Source organism: Nicotiana sylvestris, chromosome 2 (assembly GCF_000393655.2).
Source record: "Nicotiana sylvestris chromosome 2, ASM39365v2, whole genome shotgun sequence".
In the NCBI taxonomy this organism is placed as follows: domain Eukaryota; kingdom Viridiplantae; phylum Streptophyta; class Magnoliopsida; order Solanales; family Solanaceae; genus Nicotiana; species Nicotiana sylvestris.
The window spans coordinates 214255443-214271633 of record NC_091058.1 but is presented as its reverse complement, the minus strand read 5'-3'; the positions used below and the strand labels follow the sequence as shown (position 1 = coordinate 214271633).

The 16191-nt window shown below is 37.5% G+C and overlaps 1 protein-coding gene, 1 long non-coding RNA gene and 1 pseudogene across 2 annotated transcripts; 2 read left to right on the top strand and 1 right to left on the bottom strand.

Moving 5' to 3' along the window:
- Positions 1 to 261: 261 nt before the first annotated feature.
- Positions 262 to 5048, top strand: LOC138886266 (uncharacterized). Its single transcript, XM_070167332.1, has 3 exons — positions 262 to 571; positions 4859 to 4938; positions 5040 to 5048. The coding sequence occupies exons 1-3, from the start codon at positions 262 to 264 to the stop codon at positions 5046 to 5048; spliced, it is 399 nt and encodes a 132-aa protein (XP_070023433.1).
- A 3824-nt stretch (positions 5049 to 8872) lies between these two features.
- Positions 8873 to 11387, bottom strand: LOC104213622 (uncharacterized). The gene is made up of 2 exons (XR_707686.1): positions 11265 to 11387; positions 8873 to 11131 (listed from the first exon to the last, which is right to left on the bottom strand). It is a non-coding gene; the product is annotated as an uncharacterized lncRNA (long non-coding RNA).
- A 1103-nt stretch (positions 11388 to 12490) lies between these two features.
- LOC138886265 (probable indole-3-pyruvate monooxygenase YUCCA10) overlaps positions 12491 to 16191 on the top strand; it is a 329636-nt pseudogene continuing 325935 nt past the window's right edge.

The window sequence follows — 16191 nt, the reverse complement described above, 5'->3', positions numbered from 1 at the left end:
ATCGAGCCTGCCGCATCAAACGGGCATAGGTTTATTCTAGTGGCAATTGATTACTTCACCAAATGGGTCGAAGCAGCATCTTATAAAGCAGTAACCAAGAAAGTCGTGGCAGATTTCGTCCGCGACCGCATTGTTTGTCGGTTTGGAATTCTGGAATCAATCATCACTTATAATGGTTCCAATCTCAATAGCGACTTGAAGAAAGCAATGTGCGAAACATTCAAAATCAAACACAAGAGATCTACAGCCTACAGGCCTTAGATGAATGGAGCTGTTGAGGCAGCCAACAAGAATATCAAGAAGATACTAAGAAAGATGATTGAAAAGCACAAACAATGGCATGAGAAATTATCATTCGCCGTATTGGGATACCGCACCACAGTCCGCACATCGACCGGAGAAACTCCCTACATGCTGGTTTATGGTACAGAGGCAGTCATCCCCACCGAGAAAGAGATTCCTTCCTTAAGGATCATACAAGAAGCGGAGCTGGACGATGCAAAATGGGTAAAAGGTCGCTACGAGCAGTTGGCCCTCATAGATGGAAAAAGGATGAATGCAGTTTGCTATGGTCAGTTGTATCAGAACAGAATGTCCAGAGCCTTCAACAAAAGAGTTAAACCAAGGAAGTTTACACCGGGACAGCTGGTGTTGAAGAAAATATTCCCACATCAGGACGAGGCCAAAGGGAAGTTCTCTCCCAAATAGCAGGGTCCGTACATGGTTCATCGGGTTCTAACTGGAGGAGCCCTTATTCTTGCAGAAATGGATGGAGAAGTCTGGCCAAAGCCAATCAATTCAGATGTAGTGAAACGATATTATGTATAACCACTTATGATTCCCTTTATGATGTAATTTGAACTACGCCTGACCTAATTCCCGTTTAAGAGGGGATACGTAGGCAGCCCTATGGGTTTGGTCACAATTTAATAAAAATTCCATTTTCCCCCGCTGTTGGAACTGGGGCAGAATTTTGAGGAGGACCCTCAAAATTCCGAAGTTGATTTTAGTCCATGCATTGCCAGGAACGCCGGTCCAGTAAACTGGGGTAGAATTTTGAGGAGGACCCTCAAAATTCTGAAGATAATTTCTTTTAGTCATTCAGCACGGTCGTCGGAAATGTCCGCTCAGCAAACTGAGGCGGAATTTTGAGGAAGACTCTTAAAATTCCGGAGCAAAAGAGGTTGCAATGTCTTGAACCACGTCGCAGTCATTGGTTCATCTAAAGAAAGCTATTTTCGATTATATATTTACGTTATATTTACTAAATCATGCATAACTATTATCCGGATTGCTATTGTTTAGCGACGCTGCCCCAATGACGCACAACGCCAAAAGCCCGGGGAAGACGAACTAACCTTTTCCCCTTACAGAACTCACGATTTTTTTTGGATGCAGGTAGTCGACTTGCAGTATCGTTAAATATATTTATGTACGCATACTTTCCCAAGAATGCAACTTCTCAAAATCATCACTTGCCCGCAATTGCTATCCGCACACAATCTCCCCAGCAGTCATCCTCCATCTGCATATCTTTGCATCTGCATAAGGCTACTCTTCTTCCTTTCGAGACTAAGCTCTGTCTCCATCTGTATTTTTGCATAAGGCTACTCTTCTGCCTTTCGAGACTAAGCTCTGTCTCCATCTGCATTTTTGCATAAGGCTACTTTTCCGCCTTCCGAGGTTAAGCTCTACCTCCATCCTGCATTGCATAAGGCTACTCTTTTGCCTTTCGAGACTAAGCTCTGTCTCCATCTGCATTTTTGCATAAGGCTACTTTTCTGTCTTCCGAGGTTAAGCTCTACCTCCATCCTGCATTGCATAAGGCTACCTTTCTGCCTTCCGAGGTTAAGCTATATCTCCATCTGCATTTTTGCATTGCATAAGGCTACCTTTCTGCCTTCCGAGACTAAGCTCTGTCTCCATCCTACATGGCTGAAATATCGCCACTTTATTTTCTTGCATGGCTGAAATATCGCCACATTATTTTTTTTTGCACAGCTGAAATACCGCCACCTTTTATTTACGTCTTGCATCGGCTGAAATACCGCCACCTTTTATTTATGTCTTGCATCGGCTGAAAAGATCGCCACCTTCTACATTTCATGGGCTGAAAGATCGCCGAATTGTCTAAAGGCGTCATTGTTCGGAGGCACCATTCGCATAGCCCGAGAACGCCATGCCATGGCCCGAAGACCCCATTTTATCTTTTGCATATCATTATTCAAAGGCATCATAGTTCGGAGGCATCATTCTCATAGCCCGACAACATCATTTCATAGCTTGAGAATCCTTTACCATACGCTTCATGGCCCAGGACATCATGGTCTAAGAACGTCATCCTAACCGTCCTAGGACAACATTCATGGTCCGATGGGAACTTGCATCACGTTTAAATTTACGCACGATATACGCTCGTATTGTTTACTTGCAAGTACACCGGCTGGCAACGGCCGTCTCAGCAGGAGCAATCTCGCTCCAGCTCCCGCAGCCTATCAGTTTTCAGAAACCTCTCTTAGACTAAAACATCACATTCGACCATCGGCATATTCCGTGAATGGTTCCTGAACTACATATGACCTGATTCCTGTAATACCAGGGATATGTAGGCGGCTCAAGAGCTAGAGCTCGGTCAAAACTCTTTGCAAATCGTTTCTTTCGGTCAAAATTGGCCATCTTATCTTTACCCGACAACTCTTTCATCCTTCCCGGCTAAAGAGGGGCAGCTGTTGATACCCAATTTTTCCCTATGTATTTTTATATACTCAAAATAAGTTTAAAATAACATATACATGCATACATAAGCATGCCCAAGAGTTTCAGTATTAATCACTAATTTTTAAGATTTTTAAAATCAATGTATTGTCTATTTTTAGCAGTACAAAATTCAATAATTATTTCCAAAATTATCATTTTGGTGAATAACTTATTTTATTCTCATATTTATACCAAAATATAATTAACGTGATTTTTTTGCATATTTTTACAAATTCATTTGATATTTTTTAAGCTAAATTGCATAAAATTGCAATTATGGCCTATATTACGATTAATAGCGTTTTGCGATCATAAAATCATTTCCAGTATTTTTAGATTAATATTTATATACCATTAATTAGCTCAGTGCTTTTAATCTGTTTTTAAAATTATTTTTACTATTTTTAATAAATAAAAAGGGTAAAACAGGCTATTTAACATGTAGCCTCAGTTTATTTCAATTATAGCCCCATTACATTTCGATTTTAGCCTAAAAATTGACCCAATTTCAACTCAAATTCGGACGACCCAATTCTTATTTTTACCCGACCCCTGACCTGTTATCCAACCCGCCCAACCCTTCTTTTAATCCAGGTCGTTGATCATTTTGATCAACGGCCACGATTTCCCCTTTCCTTTTTTAATCCGCCCACACCCCTAACCCTAACTCATTTCACTCAAACTGCCGCCTCTAAACACTCTCCTCTCTCAAACTCTCTCCAAGGTTCTCGAAACCCTAATCGTCTTCTACTTCAAGCTCACTGGAATCCATGGCCTCTCAGGCCATGGATGGCTTAAACTCGTCTCCATTTGCTCTTATACGTTTGGTGTTCGAAGATTCGAGGTCTGACCTCGGTGGTGTCCGTTCAGATCTCTACAGATCCTAGGTTCTAGGGCCCTTGCCGATCTTGCTCCGGCACATCCAGGCCTCAGGAGCCTGATTCCTCACCTCTTCGACTCAAGATCTGATTTTTCTTCCAAAGCCTTTCTCATTTCTAGGGTTTCTCCGAAACCCTAAGCTATTCGAGGTTCTTTCTCTGTTTATTTGCTTAGATCTATGCTTTACTCGACATTTAAAGTGTTTTCCCAAAATTTTCTTTTCAAAATCGTTTGTCTTCGATTTAGGGTTTCTGAAAGGGTTTTCAAAAAAATATCTTTCTGATTCTTCTTCTTCTTCTTTTCTTTATGTGTGTTTGTATATATCATGCTCGTGTGACTTTTGTTTTACTACGCATGTATTGTCCTTCTACTTTTCTTTTATACATGTTACTCCTGTTAATCCTTGTTTTGTTTCCCTTACTCTTCTACTATATGTGCTTGCTGTTGAGTTCTTTGATTTTACTCTGCTTACGTTCTTGCTAAACATGTTTCCTCTGTTTTAATTTAAGTCTGTATCACCTCTTCTTTTCCGAACTTCTTTCTCCAATATGTTCTCTATGACCTCATGCCTATTTGTTTCTCATGATTCTGAACCTCTCTTTGATTAAACTCCCTTCTATATAACTTCTTTATTCACATGCTCGAGTGCTTTATATATGAGAGTTCTTCTTTCAAAAGGATTTTTCCAACTATTGATTGATTCTGAATTCCTTTTAATAAGGTTTGATTGATTACTATTGATTTTTCTCTAATTGAATCTTCTTTATCTATTCCTGACTTGGTTTATTTGAGCAAGGCCTGTAATTTTGATTTTCTTCGTTGTTTAATTGATTCTCTTGCCTTACTTTTACAAACCGTGTACTACTAAAATTTTTCCTTAAATAACTCATGTGTATTTACCCTTCTTGTGCTACTTTGAAAGTTTTAACTCAAAATTTCCTTCCTTAATTGTCTTCTGCCCGTTTAAAATCAGAATCCCTTAGTTGTAGGGGGATTCTATGTGATTGATTGCAAATTATTTTCTTACCTTTTCTCACTCGTTTCTCTATAGTATACAGGGACTGCCCTTCTTCACTTTTAAAACAAGACCTGGACTTCGAAAGAAAGTAGAACTTTACACTGCATACTCACAATCCAATATTTTTCATAACACACACACACTTTCAACTCAACACTTTTGCACTACAGACTTCACAGTTTCACAATCTCACTTCTCTTCTAGACTCATCGTATTCTGACTGCTTGTTTACACTTTGGATTTACAAGGCTGCTACTTTCTTCTTACTTGTTTCTTTAAGACTGGTATGTTCTAGTTTTAGTTTCAGCATCATCCCAATGTGTTTACTTACAGCCTTTGCATCTATGCTTACTTTACTGTCTATATGGAGTTAAATGTTTAACAGACATGCTAATTTCTTTTACCTGTTTCTGCTATGAGTCCCTACCCCTATTCCCTTCTATATGCTTGAGTTAAGTCCTTGGCCTGGCAGTATCCTAATTGCTTTCCAGACCTTGGCTTGATCCACAATGGATCCTAACTCTCAATGTTCGACCAGCAAGCTGGTCAGGGGCGTGCCAGCATCCCAATTGTTGGGCACGACCACTAGCTTGCCTTGGTTTTCTCTGATTCCCTTTCCCCTTTTTGCACTTACACCTATTCCTAGAATCCTAAGTTCTACCCCTCTCTTTTGAGCCTTGCCTTGGGACCTTGAGTTCCCTCTAACTTGGACATCTGAGAATTGGCATTTCTACACTGCACTATAATCTAATTCTGTAATATCTGGGGTGTAAGCACTGCCTGGAGTTCTTGAAACTCCTTGGATCTCTGAAGCACATTAGGTAAGAGAAGGCTTTGAAAATCTGGATCTCGTAAGTGGTTCAATCTCATATTGTTAGATACCAAGTCTGAATTAGGCTGCTCGGATGTAGCTGTAATTTCTGATGTATTTTTTCATTTCTGTCTTATTTTTCGGTTTGTAATAATTTGAATAAACTCGGGGATCTAGTGAAAAGGGGAGGGGTTTACTTTTATGCGTAAGGGTAGAAAACATGCCTATAGGGTGTTATTCTAATTTCTGCAATTCCACGCGTAGTTATCATGCCTATAGATTCCTATATTTCTATGCAAACGCTATTAGGCAAACAGTTAGGCTTAATAATAAAAGTCGTACATAAATATCATGTTCATAGGGCTCCTGTTCAGTTTGGAAAGGTATTAATCAGTAATTTGTAGAAAGCATGCCTATAGGGAATCTTGGATATAAACAGTCTTACTTGTTTAAAGCTTTACCCGACTTCTGAACTCGCAAATCCTTTTCTAAAAAACTCGATAAAGCTGGCAGACCCTTTTTCTAAAATCAGTCCGTATTTCTTTTACCATCTCTTTTCCTGACAAAATTTGATAAACTCTTTTTTTTTAAGTTGGTAAACGTTTTTCTATAATAAATCAATACCTTCTCTGAAATTCACTTTTACTCTGTCAAAGACCAACAATTCTTTTATCAGTTTGTTTTCAAAATCAGTAGTTCTATTTCAACACATAGACAAAGGTTGATTAACTAACTGGATCAGTCTGAGGCAACTGCATTCGGGTGAACCTAATGCGGACTTCTTGTCTAACAGTATATGTTTAATCAGTCCGCTTATCACTTTAATTTTTTTTAAGACCAAACCAGTACGTGCAAGACATGCTAAACTATATGTTGTTATTTAAGGAGGTTTACTTGAGCGCTATTTGCTTACATGCTTTCCCATACCTGTATTATATGTTTTGAATGTCGCCTTAGTATTTTATCCTTTGAAACTTTTCTCAAAAAGCCCTTTCCCTTTAGGATTAGTAGTCTTAAATGCCTCCGGGACTGATAGGATTGGGACGGATACTAGCATGCAATAAGTGACGATACCATTTGCGCTTTAATACCTTAACAGGGTAGGGAGGGTAGAATATGGATATGATGACCGGTGCGCTAATATCACGTGCGACCCCTCTTCTGAGGAGTGATTGCTGGATATTGCATTGAAGTGATCCATATTAATCATAAACCTAGGACCCCTTTCCCTTTATGTGCTTTCAACTTTTCAAATCTTTTTATAAATTTCTGTCCTCTTTACTTACCTTCAAAAGTTTTTGATCTAATCGCAATGCCCTATGTAAGTCCTTATTTGAGCTTTGTTTGTTTACTTGTAAAGTCACAATTGTAACATGGTCGGGAACCACACTAGTGGATCTTGAGGGGTGCCTAACACCTTCCCCTTAAGATATTTTCTAGACCTTACCCGAACTCTGGTTTTCATCTCAAACCCTTCTAAAAGTGTCCTAATGCACTATAATCATTAGGTGGCGACTCTTCAAAAAACTCCAAAACCCAATTCTTGAAAGGGAATAGAGTTGTCCTCCCCAATGTCGTATACCCGATTTCTAACCCCCAATAGGGGAGGCGGAGGAAAAAGGGGGCGTCGACAATAAGCATGAAAATTTAAGAAAAATTAGTGGTAAATTGGGGGTTAGGGCTTGACTAATTAGAGACTTTTGAGTGATGATTTGAGGGACCATTTGAGGTCCGATTTTGGTACTTTTGGTATGACCGAACTCATGAGAGTGTGAGGATTCTGGAAATGTAAATCTTACCTGATTCCGAGACGTGTACCCGAGGGGCATTTTGGTTATTTTACCTAATTTTGCGTATTAGCTTAGAATTTCTTTGTAGAATCAATTATTTGAAGTGTTATTTACATTATGCAATTGAATTGAATAGATTTGGGACATTTGGAGTCGAGTACTCGTGGGAAGAGCGTGGTTTCATATTGATTTGAGCTGGTTCGAGATAAGTGGCTTGCCTAACCTTGTGGGGGGACCTTCCCCTTAGGATTTGGTATATTTGATAATTGAAATGCCTTGTACGTGAGGTGACGAGTGCGTACTTGAGCTAATTGATGGAAATCCGATTTTCTTTAAGAAACTTTAATTGTGTTCCTTTTTCCTGTCTTATACTACTTGCAATTTAAGCATGTTGTTAACCTAGAAAAGCATGTTTAACTGACTTAATTGCTTACTTGTTTAAAGTGTCTTAATTGTATTATGTGAAGCATGTTAGGTTAGAATTACCTGTTTACTTGGTACGAAATTGGGCTTTAATGTGTATTCCTTATGTTGTTGCTGCGTGTTTTACTTTGGGACTACGGGACGTCATCCCGGGACATCCCCTGCACGTATTTATGATTTGAGCTGAGTTGCGGGATACTGAGAGATCCCTAGCATGTATATTGAGGATACCAAGAGATACCCAGGATACCAAGAGATCCCTAGCATATAATGAGGATACAGAGAGATCCTCGGGATTCCAAGAGATCCCTAGCATATATTGAGGATACCGAGAGATCCTCGGGATACCAAGAGATCCTTGACATATATTGAGGGTACTAAGAGATCCTCGTGATACTGAGAGATCCCTGGTTATTTCCTTGTGTCTGTTTTTGCCTCTGTTTTATTTATTGAATTCCTCGTCTTTCTATATTAAATTATTATTGTTAGCTTTCAGCTGTACTGCTTATCTTATACTGCCACACCTTATATATTTATTTTAACTCAGTAGGGCCCTGAACTTCCTCGTCACTACCCGACCGAGGTTAGGCTTGGCACTTACTGAGTACCATTGTGGTGTACTCATGCCCCCTTTCTGCGCATGTTTTTCATGTGCAGATCCAGGTACTTTGACTCAGTCCTATCACCCTTGAGCCGAGGTGACTGCTCCAGAGACTTCGAGGTATATCTGCTGCGTCCGCAGATCGAGGAGTCCCTTTTCATTCTATCTTGTAGTGATAGCCCTTCTATTTTCTTATGTTGATGTAGACATTCCGGAGTTAGAGCATTTTTATTATATTCGTAGCTTGTGATTCATGAGTTTCCAGGTTTTGGGAAAAACTGTATTACTTTATGAGAGTTGGTACTGTGTATACTGAGTGGCACTTTCAAATGCTATTTTATTACACTATTTCTGTTTAAAATTATTTTTTTTTCTTCCGCAAGTTTGGTTTATCTTCCGCATTTAGGCTTACCTAGTCGTAGAGACTAGGTGTCGCCACGATGGTTCATGGAGGGCGAACCGGGGCCATGACATTATATCTGCTCCTTCGTTAAACAACTGAAACAGTAAAGTGCGGAATTAAATACACAGAAGCTTTTTACGTGAAAACCCTCTTTTCTCAAGGGAGTAAAAACAATGACTCGCCTTTGGGATATCTCACAAAAACTTTACTAAAACAACGAGCAATTTTAGGTTACAAACACTTATAACCTAATAGATTAAATTCTTGCCACTTGATTGCCTACAACCACTCTGATTATAGCAAAATGCTCAAGGTAACTCTAGCCTAACACTTGAATTCTCTCACAGAGAAAAACCTCTTGAAATGCTTATTATATAAGTAAATAAGATTACAACTCAATAAACCTAATACAATGAACTAGACTAAGTACAATGAATTTGATATTGTATCAAAGGAACAAGTTCTTTAGTCTGGTTCTTCTGCACATTCCAGCCTTCAATATCCACTTCTTTCTTACTTTTCTCTCAATTTACTCTGAAATAATAATGGAAGTGTGTGCCTGAAATGAGGTAAACTTGGACTACATATAGGTGACACGTTAGTAGCATAAAAAGTTCAAATCATAAAAGGGAACAAATAATAAGAGACCTACTTCATAAAGAACTTACCATATATGATCACATGGTTTTCCTTTTTTGTTTACCACTCTAATTCTAACTCTTTTCCAGCAAAATACCTGTTTAATTTCTACCAATTTCATGAAAAATATATCATTTATAGATCTCCCTTCTAACCCTAGAGAATAAAGAAAGTATATGAAATATATGATTCTTTTCTTAAAATAAATTCACTTTTAACTCTACTTCCTTACAAACTTGGTCTTCAAGTTAACAATAAAGATTTACCAAAATTCTCTATTATTTAGGTGGCTAATAGGTCATAAAATACGAAATAAGATAATATCTCTCTCAAAAAATAAATCCTACTCCCGCTAGGATTAAGTGCCAGCACTCTGCAAGACCAACTCAGCAGGAACATGTCCCTAATATATCTGCCATGTTTGTTAATCATCAAATCTAATTTCCAATAATTTTTTCCTATTTGATGATGAGAAACAAGAGTCCTTTCCAGCAATATTGGACTATACTAACTTTGTGTAAAAGTTACTGCCTTAAAAGAACCTTCAGCTACTACTATGAGAACTTGATTCTCAACACATGTTCACTGGATACAATTGTTAATCATCAAAACCCAATTCTTAACAATTTATCCCTTTTTGATGATGACAAACAGATATACCCAAAAGCCCATATGATCCATGCATGATCAACCCAATCAAACCACATACAACACATGAGAACATGAGTATATGAAACTTAGCTAACCTAGATTTTTCGTTCCACTTTTGTGCAAATCTCAATCTTCCCCCTTTTGGCATCATAGAATATATCAATATCTAATAGTATGTCAAACATGTAGCAAGAGTTTAATATCAATCCTATGGCCGTTGGGGCTATACAACAAACAATCAAGTTAAACACTCTCAAGAACATTAATCTAACGATACTAGCCATCAAAAGTAGTAAAATCAAAGCAAGCGGGAATTACATTAAACAAAAACCAATTGTAATGTAACAGTTAAGCACTACAACATCAAAATAGAACTAAAAAGCATGAATTTTAAACAAAAGACTACAAGATCAAAAATGAATTGAACTTATTTCATAGGAAAAAGTGTAAAGGACCAGGTTCAAGGGTTTTAGGAATTATGAAAAGTTTTTCTTTTATCCTTTTTCAACTGCAGTAATAATTCCTCCTTTTACCATTTTGGTTTCAGTTAACTTGAACAATACCATATTCACCTTCTTCTTTTTAGTCTTCTTTTTTTCTTTTTGGAAGAGGTGTCGAGGAACTGATTTTTCTTCATTTGATTCCCTCTTTATCGATACACAATACATAGAGCTTTTGCACAAGTGTAAGGTATTCACCTTCCATTCATTGCAACCCTTTAAATGGCTAGGCATATAATTTTTCAATATATTCAAAATCAGACAGCATTCACTATTTTGTGCAAACACATATTCTTCCCCTTGTTTTTTTTATTTTTTTTCCAATCATAAGTTCCAGCTCCCCCTTAGTATGTGCATCATTTTCTATGCATTTAGATCAATTCTCTTTATGAACCTCAACTTTTGATTCTCCCTTTGTATTTGCATCTTTTCTCCTGTCATGTTTTATGGCTGACAATGTTTAAGATGCGTGTGAGGCTGGAGCTTAAAAAATTATTAACGTTCTGGGTAGAGGATGCATTTTAAGTGGAGTTTAGACTAGACTACATAGCTTCTGCAAGCAGAACATGAATTTACTTTAGAGTGAGTAAATGCATACCTGAACAGTGATGAACCAGGTTCTTCTGCTTGTTTTTTCCCAACCTCCAATGACTCTCCATCTTTGATAATAAGGATAACATTATTAGACCATTGTCAGAACTGTTATATCTTGGTTTGAGTGCATACTTTTTACATTATAAAACTAGGAAAGACATTTAAGCTATTTTAGCATACATCAAATACAAATCATACTTAGCCATGAATATGTGTGCTCGTGAATATTTTCTTACTTGAAGCTTGATTAATAATAATATCCATTTCAAAGTCATCATCATCCACATTCTTCTCAATTAAAGCATCAAATTTATCAAAAAAATTAGGGAAAATGCATAAGTACCCCTGACCTATACCCAAATTTCCAACTACACACTCTACCTTAGCGGGATTTTATTACCCCCTAAACTATTTTAAAGTAGAATTATTTGCACCCTTAAAGGTGACGTGGCAGAGCGTGTGTATTTCACTCTCCTTAGAAGAGTGAGAAGCAAGAAAAATGATTTTCATATTTTTATATATGCTTTTTTACTATTTTTTCTTACTTTTTTTTTCATTTTCCTTTTTCTTTGTTTTTTTCTTTTACTTCTTTTTTCGTTTCTTCTCTAATTCCGGTGGATATTCATTCACCGACGACTTTGTCTAACCGTTTTTCTTTCATTTATTCTGTTTTTCTTTTTCCTCTTTCTATCCTTTTCACACAATAATAAAACTCTCAAAAAGATCTGTTCATAAGCAAAGCAAAATACACTCAGATTTGGGAGGAAAAATTCATCATCAGAAAATCTTCCCACGCAGGAAAAAATTGAGGTATTGAAATTTTAACTGGAAAAAGTCTTCTCAGCTTATATTATTGGTGCGTGATATCAAGAAACGACGGCAAAATAACACAATCCATCCAAACATTATATTCATCAAACGATACAATACAATACAATATGATACGATACATTATGAAACGATATGTAACAACCATCCAAACAAGCTGTTAGACAACTAGTCAACTAGTAGTGATAATTTTTTTTAAAAAGAAAACAATTCCACCCCCCTCCCCCACCCCCTCTTGTACTTTCAGAATCTTTAATTTCTTTAAGCAATATATTAACTACAAGTTGAATTAGATAAAACGTGGCCGGCGCATGAAATTATTGATAGTAGGTTTGGATTAGAGTCTTGGTTTTTTTAATGACAAGTCACCTCAACCTTCCACCGAAAATCTGTTACCTTATATCATCAATACTGAATAATTTTTCCCACTAAAAATGAGATAAGATCGAAAGAAATCAGCCAATATTTTGCGAAAATTTTATACTTAAAACGATTGATTGGACTCTAGGTTTGAAGGATAAGTTATGAATCCATACGATTAGGGAACAAGCTGAGAGTATATCAGAAATAGTCTTTCTACCTTAAAGGCAGGGGTAATGTCTGCCTACATACTACCCTCCTCAAACCCCACTTGTGAGACAATATTGAGTTTGTTGTTGTTGTATACGGTAGAGAACAAATATTAAATAACTCATTTTTTCAATAACAAAACCAAACTAAACTTGTCTTTTGCCTTCACATCTAATTGTGGTAAGTTTTATATATATATATGTAACACAAAATCAAGTAGTGATCATAGTAGGAGGAGGTCCATCTGGAATTGCAACAGCTGCATGTCTAAGAAAACTCTCAATCCCTGTCATAATTCTTGAAAAAGAAGATTGTTATGCTTCCATATGGAATAAATATTCATTTGATCGTCTTAATCTTCATTTGCCTAAACAATTATGCCAACTTTCATATATCCCTTTTCCCACCTCATATCCTATTATATTTCAAGAAAAAAATTCATTCAATATTTAGATGACTATGTTTCATGTTTCAACATTGGTCCATCAATATTGTATGATGTTGGGCATATTTCTATATGTTTTGATGTTACTTTACCCATGTTTTAACCGCTTTTTGTTGCTATTTGGTGTTAAACATGCCCAACATGGTTTAATTATTGGTTTTATGACTAATGGAGTTGTGTGTGATGATTTAGGGTGTTTAGAGTGCAAAAATATGAAGAAAAGATGTTCCAACTAGAGGAGAAGAGGTTGGATGCGTCGCATCCAACCTTGGGAAGAAGGTTACTTGGTGCACCCCTTAGAAGTGAAGTCGGCCCATAGCATCCCCATAGCCCGCACCTGGGCAAAGCTGAGATGGAGCAACCTACCATGCGAAGCTGAGAAGCGGAGGACGATGTGGATGCAAAGCATCCACCCCAACATCAATCCCTGAAGTAGATTCGGACTAGGATTAGGAGAACTTTGGCCCACGACTTTTGTACGCAATATATAAGCCAAAAAACACCTCTTTTAGGTCATCTAACATATTGGGAGAGGAGAAAAAGCCACGACAAAGCTTGGGAACCACGGAATTCGTCTTGAGTTCTTACTTTTTCCTTCTTTTATTGATTTTTATGTATTCATGGGAATTACTTGAAATTGTTACCATGAGCATGTGTGGCTAAGAACCCTATTGTTCTAGGGTCATTGGTGAAACATGAATGTTGATGTTTGAAGTTTAATTTGACGAAGTTGATTTTATCATATTGGATTGTTTATTTAATTTTGTTCTCAATTATTTTGCTGAGTAGCTAACAGTGAAATACTATCTACGAATCTAGAGTTAAACTCGAAAGTGAGAATTCTAGATTGCATATAGAATTAAATAGAGCAAGTTCTTGAACCCGGACATCGGGGAACAGATTCACAATTAAGATAGACATATACCTAATTGTCTTGATTGGTTGAAATACAGGAAGTGTAAATACATTTTTGTTAATCTTAATTCCATAGACATATAGGCATTAAGTTAGGTTGAATAGGCGAGTAAGAATTCGACAGATTCTTATGAGCAATATCAACCCTGTCAATCAACAATCCAAATAAATTAATTAGTCATTCTGATCTAAGAACACAACACGATTGTTAGATAACCCGTGACCCTGGAATATTCTCTCCTACTGATTGTTATTTGAAATTGCTATTTGTTCGGTTGATTTCTAGTTAATTCATTGCTTGATAGTCTTAGGTAGTAAATTAGTGACTTCTATATTTTGTGAAAAATCTGTTGAATCGATAAGTTAATTGAGTTTGAATCAGTCAATAGTTAATCACAAGTCTTCGTGGGAAAGATACTCTACTCACTACTTTATTACTTGATGATCGCGTACATTTGCATGAGTGTTTTTGGTCACAACAAGTTTTTGGCGCCGTTGCCGAGGACTTAGAAATTAGCTACTTGACTGAATTGAGCTTTCATTAGTTATTTATTCAAGTTTTAATTTTCAGTTTACCTTATTTGTGTTAACACAGACTCTTCTCTTGAATGCAGAGGAGTAGAAGCCCAAACAATCTCCTTCCTCCTGATCTTGAAATTGAACGAACACTTCACAGAGTGAGGAGGGAAGTCGAAGCTAGAACTAGAATTGAAAGAGAGTTGGACATCGTAGTTCAACCACAGCCAATAGAGATGGCAGGTAATGCAGAGCATGCAGTGATAGAAGCCGCAAGGCTCAATCTTGCTAATATGACTCAGGCTATTGTGAAGCCTGAGATCACAGGGCATTTTGAACTCAAATAGTACTTGGTACAACTGATTCAGTCCATAGGGCAATATGTGGGTTTATCTCATGAAGATTCGCAGAGGCACATTAAAAATTTCTTGGAAATTATGGATACCTACAATTATCCAAACGTTTCCAAGGACTATGTTAGGCTGACACTTTTTCCCTTTTCACTGTTGGGGGAAGCTAAGGAATGGTTGCAAAAGGAGCCTGCGAACTTAATCCACACTTGGGATGATCTAGCACGGAAATTCTTAATCAAGTTTTTCCCCACTAAGAAGACAAAGTCATTGAGGAGTCAGATTCTTGGGTTCAAACAACAGGATGGCGAGACAGTTTGCCAAGCGTGGGAAAGATACTAGAAGCTACTCAGAGATTGCCCACATCATTGTCAGACTGATGAGGTATTGGGTCACACTTTTGTTGATGGGCTAGATAATGCATCAAAGATGAATCTTGATTTAGCTTGTGGGGGTAGTTGCATGGCTAGACCGTATAGTGAAATCCAACTCTTGCTAAATAACTTCACTGCTAATGATCATAATTGGCAAGGAGATGGGGATTCACGAAGAGAAATTAAATAGAAGGCAGCCGGGTTGATTGAGCTTGATGACGTCTCAGCCATGAGAGCCGATATAGCAAAATTAGCAAATCAGATGAATAGAATGACAATGCAATAAACACAATAGATGCAACATGTACAACAAATGTCTATTTGCTGCGAACTATGTGGTGGCAGCCATATGAGTGACATGTGCCGCACGAATCCTGAATATATATACTACGTGGGGAAACAGATCAAAGGTCTAATGAATCAGAATGCACAATATGGGAACACTTACAACCCAAATTGGAAGAATCATCCCAACTTCTCATGGGGTGGAAATCAGCCGCATAAAAATCATTATAAACCCCAAGGAAATTTCAATCAACCTCAGAACCCACCCCGACAAATAGAAGAGAGTATGAATGACTTGCTGAAGAAGTTGTTGCTTGAAAATCAACAACTCAGGACCAATTTTAGAAATCTTGAGAGGAAAATGGGGCAGTTAGCAGCAAATCAAAATACTATACATGCTGGAACTCTCCTGAGTGATATTGAGCCTAATCCTAAGGCTCAAGTCAATGCGGTTACCTTGAGAAATGGAAGAGAATTAGAAGAAGTTTCATAGAAAAAGAAGTATACAGCTAGACGTGAAGGAGAATTAGTTCCTAAACCCATTGAGGAGAATAAGAAAGAAAAGCCAGAAATTGTGACAAGGCCACCACCTCCGTTTCCACAGAGACTTCAAAAGCAAAAAGATGATGCTATGTACAAGAAATTATTAGATATTTTGAGCCAAGTGCGTGTGAATTTGCCGTTGGTGGAAATTTTACAGGAAGTGCCTAAGTATGCAAGGTATCTTAGGGATATTGTGGCAAATAAGCGAAGACATACAGAGTTTGAAATAGTTGCACTTACTAAAGAGTGCAGTGCTAGAGTTTAGAGTAAACTTCCTCCTAAGTTGAAGGATCCTGGGT

Coding starts and splice junctions, on each gene's coding strand:
- LOC138886266 (XM_070167332.1), top strand. CDS start 262: ATGAATGGAGCTGTTGAGGCAGCCAACAAGAATATCAAGAAGATACTA. Junction 572..4,858: donor GATGAATGCAGTTTGCTATG/GTCAGTTGTATC, acceptor CTTCTCTTCTAG/ACTCATCGTATTCTGACTGC.